The sequence below is a fragment of the Spea bombifrons genome, chromosome 8 (genome assembly GCF_027358695.1).
Source record: "Spea bombifrons isolate aSpeBom1 chromosome 8, aSpeBom1.2.pri, whole genome shotgun sequence".
NCBI classification, from domain to species: domain Eukaryota; kingdom Metazoa; phylum Chordata; class Amphibia; order Anura; family Pelobatidae; genus Spea; species Spea bombifrons.
In genome coordinates, this window is record NC_071094.1 from 41,081,973 (window position 1) to 41,098,242 (window position 16,270).

Consider the following 16,270-nt stretch of genomic DNA (forward strand, 5'->3'; position numbering starts at 1 on the left):
CGAGGGCAGCGTGCGTAACTGCGCATGGATTTTACCCGCCGTCTCCCAAATCAACAGCAGGAGACTCGAGCAAATGTTTTGATAGGAACTGAAATGCTGGGAAAGGACCAGCTGCTGAAAAAGAGACGGACGCACGTAAACAACGGGGATGGGGCGCTGGTTGCGTGCCGGTTTGCAGGTTTTGACGTCAGTCTTTCACGCAGTCGGTGTTTATTTCACACTGCCGGCTCTGAATGGGCAGGAGAGCAGCTGTCTGAGCTCCGATATACAGAGACAGAACCTGCGAACTCTCAGGGTGCGACCCGGAGTCTCAGGGGGTCTCAGAGTCTCACGCAGTCTGGAACGGACTCCTTCCTATTTTACCCCCGTGATCATATATATATATACAAGACTCCTAATTGATGCTTTGGCTACCAGATCATTGTGGTTGGTATTCCTGCTTGAATGCAGGTGACTCCATCAATCAAGGTTTCCGTGCCATTTTGTTAAAACGTTTGGTGGGTCTCTACATAGAAGCTTCACAATGGGCTATTAAAGGGTTAAGGGTCTCAGGGTCAGCGCATTTAGAAAGTTCTCAGGTATGGCAACAGGTGACGTCGCCCTACCGCTGGAGAGGGGCAGAAGATGTCTATGTCTCTATTGCAATTCTCTGTGAGCCTACTGCCATCTAGTGGCGAGCATATGTATTGTATGGTCACCAAGTCTATATATATATATAAATATATATATATACACTCTGAATGTATGGCCTTCTGTGTAATTGTCGTGGTCGGTGAATGATGGCAAAACCTATGGATGCGCCCCGGTGCATATAGGGAAGTAATGGATGTTGGAGCAGCATTTATTCATCGTACCTCGGGTCTGAGTTGCTCCATCACCGAAGTCACATTTATCCGGTTAAACGTGACAGTGAGAGAAATCGCTGTCACTAAACTGCGTTAAACGATGAGTAACACCCTGCACTCTCCTACACGCGTTTACCGGCGCCCGTCTCGCCCTCCCTCCCCTCTTTATATTTCAATCACCCACGCATCATCTAGCATTTATTTGGGTAAACAGCCAGCGTTCATGCCTGACTAGATTAAAACATTAGAAACTGGAAGGGTAAGCCAGGCGCAAACCTGATAAGACCGGGCAGGCGACATCTCCCCTCTCCCCAGTACATTAACCCAGCGCCATACTGGTTATATCTACAGTCTACACGACTGTTGGATCTGAACCGATCGGATCAGCTTGGCCCTTTAAATATGCTTTAAATAGGGTATATAAGCCATAGGTTGAGCCGATACCTTTAAATACCTTTAAAAGCTGAGAGTTCTGCGTCTTCACGGATCTTTTTGGATCAGAAGCCCTGTACCCTCTATCCAGTTGCCTGTGGGTGATAGGAGTTGTAGCTCACTACACCTGCACGCAAATCACTGAAGACCCAGTTTTTCACGAACTCCTAAAAACTCACGTGTTAACGCACCTCCTCCCGTCTTCCTTAAGCTCACCTTTCCTAGCCCCTCTCCTGCCTCCGGTAAATACTTCTACTAGTGAGACTGGTCCATCCCAAAGAACGACACTTTCACCTCTCGTGTAATATATCCCAACTCCTAGATTGTAAGCTCCTTTGATCAGGGCCCTCCCTACCTCTTGATTCCGTAAGTCAAATTGTAACGTTATATACTACTTGTTATGTCCTGTTTACCCATTGTACACCGCTACGGAATAGGATAGCGCTATATAACAATAAATAATATAAGTAGCGATGCTTTCTATAAACAAGGTGTCGTGCTGAGCGCAGTGGATTCAGAAATACAGAGAATCGGGTAAATGATTACCCTCTATGCATGAGCGGTGCTGAGACGGTGGAGTAAATGCCCCTCCCCGGGAGCTCGCAGAAAAGCATCAGGTCGCAGAATCAGAGACTGTCACGAAACCACAAAACGCTCTCCGCGAGACTGCAGTCTTCTTCAGGGAAGTTTCGTTATCCAGATGCCGTCCTGAGGTCCTGATCAACGGAGCGGAATAACCGACGGAAGCCCCGGTCACCCCCACAGTGAGTATAAAATAACGTTAAATGATAATAAAAACGTGAATGTGGTGAACATATTGCTAACTGCCCTATAGGGACGTATATGCTCGTCCTCATCGTAGGCTCATGTCCAATGACCCCTGCATTCTGGAGTCGTAGGGTAACAATTCAACAACCGATAAGTGTTTTCCGGGAGTGCTGTATGGATCCGAGGAGCATTCGCTGGAGTATAAATCCCTATTAGATGAGGTTTAAGGACCATCCAAAAATATTTTTGGATGCGAACCAGGCAAATATCGATTAACCTAGGGTGATACCTGAGCCCAAGGCCACGTGGGCTCACGCGATGCAGCACAGGGCTTGTGGAGTAGCTCGTCACTATGATTTGTAGGGTTTGGGGCAGAAAGCTTATTCGGTGCCGTGACTCAATGCAGACTTAAGAGGAAGATGGTAAGATAAGTAACGAAAGCCAAAATGCCACAAAATGTGGGTGTAGCAAGCAAAGGTGTCTCTACAATGTATCGACGCCTTCCATGACTTACTCTGAGTTTGCTTCCCTCATCGAGTGCTTGCATCCTATCCTAGGTCCGGCGAACCTCAAAGATGTCACACGGACCCTTCGGCCGCTCAGTATGAACTCCTCCTCATCTCCCGAGGCAGGTTTATCAGCACCCCAAGTGGCAACTACTAACATCCCCTACCTGGTGAGCGAAGTGCTGACGGCTGTGCTCTCAGTGGTGGGTAATACTCTGATCTGCTTAGCTGTGTTCAGTGACCGCAGGCTCCGTACCGTCACCAACTACTTTCTGCTGTCGCTGGCTACTGCGGATATACTGGTGGGAGCGGTGGCCATCCCATGCGCCATCCTACTGGACCTAGGCATCACAAGGTGCAGTCTTTACACCTGCCTGCTTATGCTCTGTAACCTCATGACCTTCTCTCAAGCCTCTATATTCGGATTGTTGGCTGTGGCAGTGGAGCGCTACATCTGCATCTTGTGCCCCTTCCACTACCGGGCACTGGTCACTCCTAAAGCTTCCTTTTTGATTATACTCGGTACCTGGCTCTTGGCAGCACTTACAGGCTTGATGCCGCTTATGGGGTGGCATAAGCCATTTCCACCGGATGGTGAGTGCTTCTTCAGCACCCTTATGTCAGACTCCTACATGGTTTACGTGATTTTCTTTGGATGCGTCATTCCACCGTTGGGAGCCATGCTTGTCCTCTATGTCCGAATCTTCATGGAGATCCGCAAACAGATTCGACAAATAGCAGAATGGGAAGTGGACATCAGTCGGAGGAGCAGAAGGCGGCGGGTGGTGGTCAGAGAGCTCCGCATGGCCACGTCACTGTTCATCGTGGTCTTCTGTTTTGTGTTGTGCTGGTTTCCTATTCACCTCCTGAATGTTGTACGACTCTATTGCCCAACATGTATGGTACCCGCGGAATTAATCCTCTCTGCTGTTATTCTCTCTCATGCAAACTCTGCTATTAACCCCATAATCTACGTGTTCCGCATTAGGGCCTTCCGTAAAGCAATAGAGACCACCCTGCAATGCTTCTGTGCATCGGGGGCCGTAGGGAGTATAACGGGGTCTAGCCTCGCAAAAGCTGTCCAAGGTCAGGAGGAAGGGAACACAAAGGATAGACCATTACCTGGGAAGTAGATCCCTTAGATTAACTTTCGGTAGGCAATGGCACATTCTATGCGTTCCCCTAGCTCTCCTAAATCGCACCACCCAGCTAGCTGCGCACTCCATGGATTATGTTGTGTATTTTTCCGTCCCTGCAGGGAGAGAGGGAGAATTAAACCCTTTATGATCCCCTGTAATAAGGAATTTGCCTACTAAAAGTGGCTTTGCGTTAGAGGTCAGAATTAAAGGCTGTTGCTGCATGCTGAGCCAAGGCGTGTTAATATTATGCAAACGTTTTAAAAATGCTATCCATTGCAACGGTAACGTATGTTCCATGACACACACGTGAGAACTCAGTATAATAGAACTCCATTTTCCCGATCGTATTACTTACTTACTTACACCCACATGGTTTCATTACCCTGTAAATAGGAATCTCTGGGAAGGCGATTTAGTTTGTTTGACCAAAGGGTGAATTTGCTACCGGCTGTCGTATTACCCATTCATTCAAATATTTTATTCAAAAGGGTTTTAAAAATGCAAACATACTCATCTTTCCATAGTAACCCTTAAGGATGAAAGACAGATTGCTATAACTCATAACTTCTAAATTTGTTAAACTCATGGCTAGACTATCATGGTCAGCCCACGTGTAGGTTGAAGCTATGCAACATCCCTGATCACTCGAACACAGATAAAATATCAGCAAGGTAGGAAGACATCATCCAAGTTTCAATTAGATTCAACGTTACCCACCAGGAAACCATCCTACACCAAAACATTCAATGACACAAACATTTAAAAAGATTGGGTAATTTCTCTTTATTACAAAAAAAAAAAAACAGTAAAAAAAAAAACTGTTGTAGGTGGAACAATGAAAGGAGGCCTACCGTTCATAGCAGACACAAGAAGATGCAAAGAAATAATAACACAAAAGATTATCAGAAACCTTGCCTTGGGTCAACACAGCTGTACCAATCACTTAAGGGTTTAGTTGATGTTTTGACACAAAAACACAAAACAGTGTCACGTCTTCACAAATAATCATTTTAAGAATGTTAAGAAAAGCCCAGCCGTACGGCATCGGGAACCAATCACAACCGCAGAGAGGGAAGACAGAAGAAAAACAAATTATGAGGAGGATATATGTTGATGGGGTTCCTTGGAAGAGGAGTAGAAATTCAAAGATGGTCCAGCCTGTTGGGGGGGTTAATATGTTCTACACTCCGAGTTGCAAATTATTTTCCAGCCAACAGTGGGTTTCTGAGAACAACGATGACACTATCTCCTCGGAGGAACATCTTGGAGATGTACCTGTCCTTATTCACTGGTTTAGACTTCTTCTTTCCCTTCCCACTTTTAGGGACTTCAGTCCACATTTCTTTGACATTTTCCAGGACCATGTTACAGTGTCTGAGGGAAGTAGGCACGGTGTTAGGTTAAGCATAGAAAGGCAATGAAAGAGCATACATTAAAAGTATTATTCACTGTAAGATGTAGCTACAGGGCTACATGCGCCAGTAACCAAAGAAGCCCCACAGTCCTCCCCATCCTCTACCACCAACAGCGCGTTTTACCTGTCAAAGGCTTTGACTCTTCCCAGTAGCTTCTTGTTGTTCCTGCAGTTGATGAGGACCTGCGTGTTGTTTTTGACAGACTGGGTGAGGACAGACAGCGGCCCCGTGTTGAATTCCTCCTCCTCTCGTTTCTGGAGCTCATCCGGAGTCATCTCACTCTTGGGTTTGTTTAGGAGACTCCTATTATTCATAAGGGGTGATTAGATGAGGTGTGAAAAACATGCGTTATAACTCGTGCATTATAACTCGTGCATTATAGGGTTTACGATCAGCACTTTGATTCTTTAGTTCTGACCCATTATATGGTTATACTTATCTTCCCTTTCCTTTATGTAGTATAAAAACTACATTAAAATCGACTATGTGTGTTTGTGTATGTAATATATATGGGACCGGTACAGACACTTAACCGTGAGATGCAAGGTCAATCAAAACCTCTGGGGGGACTAAGGAGAAAGGTTGATAAATTCTTACACAGCGTTTAATTACCCTACATACAGTCACTGAGAATATACATTTTTGGTGGTTTAATTGCACTTTTAACCAGTTTTTACCCTTGTACAAAAGCAGCTGAGACTCTAACACACATTATGTGATTGTTACAAATGATCACAAAGCATTAGTATCACACACACACACACACACACACACACACACACACACTATACAAAGGGCCATCCAATCACCAGCAGAAACTCTTAATAATCCAGGAAACTCATTACAAGGAATCAGTAAGGGCACCAAAGTGTCCGGGGAGAGTTCTGGAGGGGAATTAGCGATTTTAGAGCCTCCAGAATCTATTGAAATCATCACCAGCTCCGTTTTCCTTTCATATTTCCCCCGCAATGTTATTCGCACATTAACACACTCAAACTCATAAATACATGCGAATGCGCGGTCACCGGACCGTCACACTTCACGCCGGTTTCACTTTCCCGCGTACTAATATTATTTTATAATCACTCACATGTTGCTTTCTTCTCACGTTTGCCCGGCGTTTCTGTCGATCGCGCTGAAGAGCAGCTTCCGGTTCCGGTTCCGGGTCAGATGCGCCTGCCCTGCACTCAGCGAAACACTTCCGCTCTCGCCTCAACGTATGGGGGAGGGGAGCTAGAGGTTTTTAATTTCAGACTTTCCGGCTACTGAGAAAAGCTTGTTATACTATACATACTATATAGATATATACACACACATACTGTATATAGAATATTGTATACATTCAGTTAATGTGTTTTATAATCACAAAATAACGATGCTACGGCGTTAACCTTTCAACGAACAGTGAACCAGACAGTATATGTGTGTATGTATATATAATTTATAATACAAATGCCTAAAATGAGGCCTACCAAACAGGCGTGAGCATACAGTGAATACAAAAAATACAAAAAACAAAACTGTCTGCGCTTCTCACCCTAATAAAGTTGGCAACAAATATTTTAGCATAATATAACTAATTGGCCAATTCATATTACCATATAGGAATATACACAGCTGTTAATGTATAATCATTCGATGTATATGTTATTAACATGATTGTTATAGGAAGATGGTTATAACCTTGTGCGACGTTGTGTAATCTGCTGCTTCTATCAAATAGAGAAATTAATCTAGAAATGCAAACGTAGAGAGACAGAACCCCGTCTGTGCGCACAACGATCGCGAGTCCTGACCTAACGCTATTCCAGGTGGATTTCCCACCGGCAATCACTGCAGGGAACTTGGCCTCGGTGGCTACCGGCAGAAATGTGACTTTGGAAACGTTCAATTCCTAGATGTGGCGGCGAACAGATCTGTGAAACCCCCCCCCTTCCACTTGCAGCCATTACACATTTACGTTTGACAGCATTTTCGCTTTTAACACCACATGTTGGCAATGCCTAGGTGAACGCACAAAGCAATCCTATAGAATAGCTCAGTCTTAACTACTCGGGGCCTCATGATTTGTGATAGTTTATAAGGGAAAGGACTTCTTGAGATGAGCAGGACAATAGCTCCACCCCAAACTCAGCGTTAACATACAATCAAAATATTGGGTTACTTTCATGGGAATTGCCGTATCTTTACATTCTGGCCACAATGTAACCTTAAGGCTTGAAATACTTTTCTTAATCCTATTGACGCATTGTTTTTATACGCACACACATCTCTTCTCAGGATGAAGATGTCCTTATTTTATGGCACGAGACAGCCACCTTGTGTCCATTTTAACTAAGCTCTGCTAAATCAACCAAGAAACACAGAAGCTGCCGGGAGCTTCCTGCTGTAAAGACTCAAACCTTGATCAGTCCTCGTTCACGTCTTAGATTCAGAAGCCATATGCCTACCCCATGTGTGTTTAAATTCCCTCACTGTATTAACATCTACCACTTCTGCTGGGAGGCTGTTCCATTCATCAACTATCCTCTCAGGAAAGTAATTTCCTTACATTACAACTAATGTTGTCTGATCAAGAAAGAAGGAATAGTAAGACAGAGTCCTGTATAACGAATACATTTATTTCCCTTTTTCACAATTTAACATAGGTTGAAAAGATCTTAGTTTCAGGAAGCTGAGGCGGGGAAGATGGCGGCGGCGCTCAGCAAATCCCGCTGTCTATGTATAGATGCCTTATTTAGGAATTAGGCCTGGAAGCGTGGCCAGGTTTTGATGGTGTTGTAAAAGGTGTTTCCAGGGCACTCGGTGGCTGTCACGTTGCGATGTCCCTTCAGGATGTAGGTGGATTTAATGTAACCTCTGGAGACCCCGCAGCTGATGAGAGCCTTGACTGCGTTCTGAGCGGCGGTATTGGGGTTACGGCCTGGCGGGGAGAGTAACGCAACAAGTCAATGTACAGGAGTCATTTAACACCCGTTTGCTTCCACTTCCTACCTCTGAACTCCAGAGAGGTGGACGCGCATGCACTACGTTTAACAGACAGCTATGAGCCCTCACACGCAAAAGAGTGAACTATTCAACAGACATAGAAAGGAGTTGCAGTGACCTGAGGTTTCTGTCTCTTAACTATTTTTTATGATCTTGCAAAAGGGCGACAGCACGAGGCGAGTCTACAAGCAGAATTTATGTTTCCTAAAGAAATATTTTTAGACAGCTTATTCTTTCTTCTTTTCTCTTTCCCCCCATATATTGTTCTAATTGTTCTTATATTAAATACACTCTGAAATGTAGCGATAGACCCACAGGTCCGACCCACGGCCCCCAACTTACTGGTGAAAGTTCCGATGACGTTGATTCCAATGGAGTTGGAGTTGTAGTTGGGAGCATGGGCACCAACGGATGTCCAGCCACGTCCTTCATACACATTGCCGTCCTCTCCCACCAGGAAGCTGTAGGTTCAGACAGAGATCAGCGTTCATCACCCATCTGAGCTCATTACACAGATTATTCATATTGTTTGTCTCTGCTTTTGCTTTCATGGATTAATCAGGACATCAAACGTTAATTCCCACCCAGCATTCCACATTCATGGCGTTATCGATATATATATATATACGTAGTGAGCCATTTAAATCCCTCATGTCTGATATTCCTTCCGCCATTCTTACCTGTATCCGATGTCACACCAGCCGTTGCTGTTCATGTGATAATTCTGGACGTTCCTAACCTGGGTGATGCAGGTAGACTGGGTGGTACAGGATGCTCCGGCTGTGTGGTGGATGATCACGTATGTGACCGGTGTGGCCATTGCGGTCCTGCAGGTGGGGGCGCGTCCACCCCACTGGGATTTACTGAGGATTGTGGGGCAGCCTAGAAAAGAGAGATATTTTTACTTTTTCAAGAAGGTGCTCTAAATGCCTACGGACTGTCAAAGTTGGGATCCTGTAGCCTGCTAATGAGGCGTGTGAATAAACTAATGTGCATTTCCCACCTGGATTACTGTAACCTGCTAATGATCTTGTTCACACATTTGCACGTTAGCTGCCGGTGAGCTCATGTCTTAGTTGAGCGCATCATCCTTTTACCCCATCTGTATCCTCATAATGATCTGCTTGCGTAAAGTAATGCATTGTATACTTTATCCCATTACCCCAGTAATCCTAATTCTCTCCTATCCCGTCTCTTCTCCAACCTGTTCTCTCTCTCTCCTTCACAACTACGGCTCTTTCTCCTCCAAACTTTCTCTATTCAAAACATTTAAGACACTTACATTGTGCAACAGCACAGAGGGCAAGGAAAGCGACTAGTTTCAGCATGATGCAGACACCTGGAGAAAAGAAATAGTCATTTACGACGGTGCTATGAGCGGGATTCCATGTTTCTGGATACTGATGTTATGTCATGTTGTGAATAGGAGTTATAATGTTTTACATGAAAAAAAATATAATATATTATAAATAAATATATAAGAAAATATATAAACGAAGAATGGGACTTACCTTGAACTGGCGGGTATAGTGCGAGTTCTGCTCTCTGCAGGAGCCCTATTTATACGAGAATTTGGGCCAAAAAGGGGGTGGAGATATTTTTGACTGGGTGGCCTTATGGGGACAGGTGTTCAGAGTCGACCTTGTTATGTAATATTTAATAGAGATAAGAATACGCGAGAGTCTTGAGGGTTTGTCACCAGATCTCAGGGGGTTTAACCGAATCTCAGGGTAAACGGGCGTCTTCTCTGAGATAGACCTCTTCATGTCCTACTCCGGTTTAATTATACCTGAGCATCCTAATTCATGCTTCTCTCATTGGTATAGTACAGTTGAAAGAGCTGCTTGAATACAGGTGACTTAGTTCAGAATATACCTTCTGACAAACTATGGTTTTTCGAAGAACCGTTCTTAGAATAATTTGGTTGCAATCACTATATATTTAGGATGGTCAACTGACGGTAACTAATTGGAAAGTCCAAGGGGTCATTTTCAAGATTCCTGGTTATAGATAGAGAAAGGTGAGCCACTGTGGCCTCAACTGGCTCGCCTTTACAATTATTAATATCAAGTCAAACTCGGGGGGGGGGTAACAGACAGGGACCCAAATGTAGTTAAGGGCATGCCAGATTAAAAACACTTAAACGAGCAAAAAAAAGAGTGTACAGAACTTAAGACAATTCTTAATGTGTTCCATTAAGTTCCAGAACTAGCTTCATTGGATAATGGTGTTTGGTGGATGGAAGGACTGGGTGTTAGATGACGAGTCTCCACCAGTTCTACGCGTTCTACGGCTCTGATCTGGTGCCTTCTTATTTAGGGGTTTGTGCGGCACATAAACCTCTCGACACATAGTTATCAATGGACGTCTTCATTTTCAGTAACTGATGACAGGCGGAGGGTCTCTGGAGCGACTGTAACCACATGTAGACCCCTACGGTGTGCACTGGGTTGAGCAACTTGGGCCGTACACCAGTTGGGTGCATTGCTATGCATTACATCCTCCTTTGCACTCAGCTCCGTGTCCCTGAAAACCCTTCCCCCTTGTCTGATAACACAGGCAAAAATAGACTGGGTCATAATTAGAAACATTTTCCCTTAAAAAACAATAATCTCTGTGATGGGGGTATGGAGCTGTTGCTGCACCATGTTAGCCGTAGAAAGAATGGAAAAGAGGAAATTTAATTAAGATCCCTTAGTATCTGTAAGTATTAGAGATCAGATGCTTTTGAGTCTATCTAGGTCCCTTCTTCAGGCATATTATTTCCTTTAGTTACAAAAATAAAACAAAGTTGAGTAATTGTGGGTTAAGTGGAACGACCCTGTATTTTTTTAACATCTTGGCCATATTTAAAGCCTTCCGTCTTTGCATGAAATCTAGATGTTTGTGCATTCTGTATTATTCCATAAAGAACATCGCTACACGGAATACATTTTAGGTGTGCCCACCAGCTCACAGTTGTCTTCTGAGCTATGGACACATCTTACCGGTATGCGTCTCGGCGAGTATGATAATGGGGCAGGAGTGGACCCAGATACTGACTCCAGGAGGGGCACTGCCACTAACACACATACACAGACACTCACGCCAACACAACTTGACATTCAGCACCACACACCCAGACATTCATGCTAACACACGCATGCACTAAACACTAACACTCACCCACACACTCACACCCAGACACCCATCAGGACATAATAACAATCATCTGTTCCTTAGGAGGTCTCAAAATTAGGTAAATACAACCTCAGATAAACAACAACACATGACATATTATACCGTGTCATGATTTATTCAACAAAAATAAAGCATAAATGAAGAAACCATGTGCAAAAAAGCAAGTACATTTTTACTGCTTCCATAGGAATTAAGATGCTAAGTAGTGGACAGGTGCTGCTAATCAAATGGTTAATTGATCACCAGCAAGCATGACCTCCTCTATAAAAGCCGATGTTTTAGCAGTTTCCTGGTCTGAAGTATTCAGGTGTGTGCTAACACAATACCAAGAAGGAAAGACATCAGCAATGATCTCAGAGAAGCATTTGTTTCTGCCCATCAATCTGGGATGGGTTATAGGGCCATTTCCAAACAATTTAAAGTCCATCAGTCTAAAGTAAGAAAAAAACTTTTCAAAAGTGGGAAACATTCAAGACAGTTGCCAATCTTCCCAGGAGTGGACATCCCAGCAAATTCATCTCAAGGTTAAACCGTGCAATGCTCAGAGAAACTGCAAGAGTTAGATATTAGACTCTACAGGCCTCAGTCAGCATGCTAAATGTTAACGTTTGTGACAGTAAAATAAGAAATAGACTGAACAAGTATAATCTGTTTGGAAGAGTTGCCAGGAGAAAGCTTTTTGTCTCTAAAAAACATGGCAGCACGGCTTAGGTTTGCCAAGAACCTTGCAGTCATTGAGTTGACCATGAGTCAGATGTGAGGCCATCTGTCTGACAGCTAAAGCTGGGCCGCAATTGGGTCATGCAACAGGACAATGATCCCAAGCATACCAGCTAATCTACAACAGAATGGCTGAAAAAGAAAAAGACTCAAGGTGTTGCAATGCCCCAGTCAAAATGCAGACCTCAACCTGATTGAAATGCTAAGAGAGCTGTGCATAAACAAATGCCTGCAAACATCCATGAACTGAGCCAACGTTGTAAAGAATAGTGGGCCAAAATTCCTCCGCAGCGATGTGAGAGACTCATACAGTCATATAGAAAACGATTACTTTAAGTTTTTGCTGCTAAAGGTGGTTCTACAAGCTATTGAATCAAAAAGTGTACTTAGTTTTTCACACATGGCTTCTCCATTTTGGCTTTATTTTTGTTGAGCAAATCATGACACAATGTAATATGTTATGTGTTGTTGTTTACCTGAGGTTGTATTTACCAAATTTTTAGACCTGCTAAGGAACAGATGATTGTTATTTTGTCCTTGGGTCCACCAAAGTGGAGGGTCCATCCTAAGGATCCAAACTGCAACATGGTTACCAGAACTAGGAGATCTTGTGAGAGGAGGTGCTAACGCTAAACCTTGTTTACTCTTAATCATATCATTTAATAAATATCTTCTTCATAGAGAGGAGTGATCAGTTTTCTGGATTTTCCACACAATCTAGAGAGATTTCTCATTATTAATCTAATTGTTCATATACACACTTTGTTATGTTTGCACTTTGTAAGTACACGTTTGCCGTGGGATCGTCATTCTTGTTACAGCATCATTTCACAAACTCTGACTCTACGGCATGGAGCTGACAATCTCGTGTTGGTGCTCATGGCACCGTATGTGATTTAATCTTAAGACTTTTACGTAAAATATAAAGCCCCTATCCCTGAAACCCCTTTAATTGACAGGTTAAGATTATTAGGTGGCTTCAGCAATACAGTTTTCTCCATAATGTGAATGGCACCCATGAAAACGTAAATTTCACGTAAATACATTTATTTCACTTTTGTAACATAGGTTGAAAAGATCTTAGTTTCAGGAAGCTGAGGCGGGGGAGATGGCGGCGGCGCTCAGCAAATCCCGCTGTCGATGTATAGATGCCTTATTTAGGAATTAGGCCTGGAAGCGTGGCCAGGTTTTGACGGTGTTGTAAAAGGTGTTTCCAGGGCACTCGGTGGCTGTCACGTTGCGATGTCCCTTCAGGATGTAGGTGGATTTAATGTAACCTCTGGAGACCCCGCAGCTGATGAGAGCCTTGACTGCGTTCTGAGCGGCAGTATTGGGGTTACGGCCTGGCGGGGAGAGTAACGCAACAAGTCAATGTACAGGAGTCATTTAACACCCGTTTGCTTCCACTTCCTACCTCTGTACTCCAGAGAGGTGGACGCGCATGCACTACATTTAACAGACAGCTATGAGCCCTCACACGCAAATGAGCAAACTATTCAACAAGAGCAAACCATATATTGTTCTTATTATTCTTAAATGAAATACACTCTGAAATGTAGCGATAGACCCACAGGTCCGACCCACGGCCCCCAACTTACTGGTGAAAGTTCCGATGACGTTGATTCCAATGGAGTTGGAGTTGTAGTTGGGAGCATGGGCACCAACGGATGTCCAGCCACGTCCTTCATACACATTGCCGTCCTCTCCCACCAGGAAGCTGTAGGTTCAGACAGAGATCAGCGTTTATGACCCATCTGAGCTCATTACACAGATTATTCATATTGTTTGTCTCTGCTTTTGCTTTCATGGATTAATCAGGACATCAAACGTTAATTCCCACCCAGCATTCCACATTCATGGCGTTATTGATATATATATATATGTAGTGAGCCATTTAAATCCCTCATGTCTGATATTCCTTCCGGCATTCTTACCTGTATCCGATGTCACACCAGCCATTGGTGTTCATGTGAAGGTTCTGGACGTTCCTAACCTGGGTGATGCAGGTAGACTGGGTGGTACAGGATGCTCCGGCTGTGTGGTGAATGATCACGTATGTGACCGGTGTGGCCATTGCGGTCCTGCAGGTGGGGGCACGTCCACCCCACTGGGATTTAGTGAAGATTGTGGGGCAGCCTAGAAAACATATTTTCACTTTTTCAAGAAGGTGCTCTAATTCCCTACTTTATATTATATAAGATTACAGATCCTGTAGCCTGCTAATGAGGCGTGTGAATAAACGAATGTGCATTTCCCACCTGGATTACTGTAACCTGCTAATGATCTTGTTCACACATTTGCACGTTACGTGCCGGTGAGCTCATGTCTAAGTTGAGCGCATCATCCTTTTACCCCATCTGTATCCTCATAATGATCTGCTTGCGTAAAGTAATGCATTTTATACTTTATCCCATTACCCCAGTAATCCTAATTCTCTCCTATCCCGTCTCTTCTCCAACCTGTTCTCTCTCTCTCCTTCCCAACTGCGGCTCTTTCTCCTCCAAACGTTCTCTATTCAAAACATTTAAGACACTCACATTGTGCAACAGCACAGAGGGCAAGGAAAGCGACTAGTTTCAGCATGATGCAGACACCTGGAAAAAAGAAATAGCCATTTACGACGGAGCTATGAGCGGGATACAATGTTTCTGGATACTGATGTCATGTAACAAAGGGTTAAGGAAATAAACCAAGTGTTTTGTGAATAGCAGTTATTAATGTTTTATACTGTATTTATACTGTAAAATGTAAATGATACTGTATATCGATAAGTATCTACACCAGCTGATGTCTCTAGTACTATAATGTTTCCATTCCATTCTTGGTCATTTGAAATGGGTTGAAACAGCAGAGAAATATTTAATAAGCATTTTTCTGCTGCTATGGCATCAACTATTTTCAGCTTATCAGTACTCTCTTCTTACATTACATGTGTTACAGAGAATGTGGGGTATATTAGTAAACATACATAAGAAAATATCTAAACGACACTTTAATAAAATGTATTTTTTACACATGTCCTCGAAACTTAAAAATTAAGAACATTTCCCTTTAATTCCTTAAATAAGTCAGCGCCGGTTCTTTATCGAGCTGCGCGTGTGAAGCGAAGAATGGGACTTACCTTGAACTGGCGGGTATTGTGCGACTTCTGCTCTCGGCAGGAGCCCTATTTATACGAGAATTTGGGCCAAAAAGGAGGTGGAGATATTTTTGACTGGGTGGCCTTATGGGGACAGGTGTTCAGAGCCGACCTTGTTATGTAATATTTAATAGAGATAGGAATACGCGAGAGTCTTGAGGGTTTGTCACCAGATCTCAGGGGGTTTAAACCAATCTCAGGGTAAACGGACAAATTCTCTGAGATAGACTCCTTCATAGACTCCGGTTTTATGATACATGAGCATCATAACTCAGGATTCTGTATGTTACAGTTGAAAGCCCTGCTTTAATATAGGTGACTTAGTGGAATATACACTATATGGACAAAAGTATTGGGACACCTGGCCATTACACCAACAGGGTCTTTGATGGCATCGCGTTCTAAATACATAGACATTAATATGTAGTCGGTCCCCCTTTGCGGATATAACGGCTTCCACTCTTCTGGGAAGGATTTCCACAAGAATTTGGAGAGTTTCTGTGGGAATTTCTGCCCGTTCATCCAGTAGAGCGTCTGTGAGGTCGGGCACTGATGTTGGACGAGACGCCCGGCTCTCAATCTCCCAAAAGTGTTCAATGGGGTTGAGTTCAGGGAAAGGTAAGTCACTCAAGTGGCGCGCCTGGCTCAGGACACCAGTTGGAGAGAAGAAAATGCTGAAGCCAAAGCATTAGGTTTCCACAAATCGTCTAATCAACCAAATCCTGAATCACTCACTTATAAAATATATGAAACCTTCAGAATCGTTAATATCAAATCAAGCTCTGGGGGGGGATAACAGACAGGGACCCAAATGTAGTTAAGGGCACAACAGATTAAAAAAAACACTTAAACAAGGAATCATGATGATTCTTAATGTGTTACATTCAACTAAATTCACAACGTCACCCGAAGACCACGTCCTGAAGCTCCAGGAGAAGGAAAGATTGGGGACAATCAACATGTTTTGCTACAAAGTTACAAACCTAGCTTCATCGGATAATGGTGTTTGGCGGATGGAGGGACTGGGTGTTAGATGACGAGTCTCCACGAGATTCTCCAGCACTCATCTTCATGTTTATTTCTTTCCACTATTTGGACCCCAGTCTGCTATTTCTCTCCCACAGAACCCAACCTTTGT

At 43.7% G+C, this 16,270-nt stretch overlaps 4 protein-coding genes across 4 annotated transcripts; 1 reads left to right on the plus strand and 3 right to left on the minus strand.

The window, feature by feature from the left end:
• The first annotated feature begins 2,550 nt into the window (after positions 1-2,550).
• Positions 2,551-3,684, plus strand: LOC128503874 (adenosine receptor A1-like). The gene has a single exon (XM_053474069.1). It carries the CDS (start codon positions 2,551-2,553, stop codon positions 3,682-3,684), a length of 1,134 nt encoding a protein of 377 aa, XP_053330044.1.
• A 774-nt stretch (positions 3,685-4,458) lies between these two features.
• Positions 4,459-6,315, minus strand: SNRPD2 (small nuclear ribonucleoprotein D2 polypeptide). The gene is made up of 3 exons (XM_053474001.1): positions 6,196-6,315; positions 5,229-5,408; positions 4,459-5,064 (listed from the first exon to the last, which is right to left on the minus strand). Coding segments are annotated over exons 1-3 (357 nt in total). The 5' UTR covers positions 6,198-6,315; the 3' UTR covers positions 4,459-4,889.
• A 1,390-nt stretch (positions 6,316-7,705) lies between these two features.
• Positions 7,706-9,433, minus strand: LOC128503808 (peptidoglycan-recognition protein SC2). The gene is made up of 4 exons (XM_053474000.1): positions 9,376-9,433; positions 8,774-8,975; positions 8,436-8,554; positions 7,706-8,028 (listed from the first exon to the last, which is right to left on the minus strand). Exons 1-4 carry the CDS (start codon positions 9,419-9,421, stop codon positions 7,850-7,852), a joined length of 546 nt encoding a protein of 181 aa, XP_053329975.1. The 5' UTR covers positions 9,422-9,433; the 3' UTR covers positions 7,706-7,849.
• A 3,590-nt stretch (positions 9,434-13,023) lies between these two features.
• Positions 13,024-14,665, minus strand: LOC128503807 (peptidoglycan-recognition protein SC2-like). Its single transcript, XM_053473999.1, has 4 exons — positions 14,531-14,665; positions 13,928-14,129; positions 13,592-13,710; positions 13,024-13,336 (listed from the first exon to the last, which is right to left on the minus strand). Exons 1-4 carry the CDS (start codon positions 14,574-14,576, stop codon positions 13,158-13,160), a joined length of 546 nt encoding a protein of 181 aa, XP_053329974.1. The 5' UTR covers positions 14,577-14,665; the 3' UTR covers positions 13,024-13,157.
• Between the last annotated feature and the right edge of the window lie 1,605 nt (positions 14,666-16,270).

Excerpts from the sequence above, each read along its gene's own strand:
- LOC128503874 (XM_053474069.1), top strand. The coding sequence starts at position 2,551 with ATGACTTACTCTGAGTTTGCTTCCCTCATCGAGTGCTTGCATCCTATC.
- LOC128503808 (XM_053474000.1), bottom strand. The coding sequence starts at position 9,421 with ATGCTGAAACTAGTCGCTTTCCTTGCCCTCTGTGCTGTTGCACAAT. Across the intron at positions 8,976-9,375 it reads CCTCTGTGCTGTTGCACAAT|GCTGCCCCACAATCCTCAGT; the intron begins GTAAGTGTCTTA and ends TCTCTTTTCTAG. Across the intron at positions 8,029-8,435 it reads CGTCATCGGAACTTTCACCA|GCCGTAACCCCAATACCGCC; the intron begins GTAAGTTGGGGG and ends TCTCCCCGCCAG.
- LOC128503807 (XM_053473999.1), bottom strand. The coding sequence starts at position 14,576 with ATGCTGAAACTAGTCGCTTTCCTTGCCCTCTGTGCTGTTGCACAAT. Across the intron at positions 14,130-14,530 it reads CCTCTGTGCTGTTGCACAAT|GCTGCCCCACAATCTTCACT; the intron begins GTGAGTGTCTTA and ends TATGTTTTCTAG. Across the intron at positions 13,711-13,927 it reads TGGTGTGACATCGGATACAG|CTTCCTGGTGGGAGAGGACG; the intron begins GTAAGAATGCCG and ends CTGAACCTACAG.
- SNRPD2 (XM_053474001.1), bottom strand. Across the intron at positions 5,065-5,228 it reads AGAGTCAAAGCCTTTGACAG|ACACTGTAACATGGTCCTGG; the intron begins GTAAAACGCGCT and ends TACTTCCCTCAG.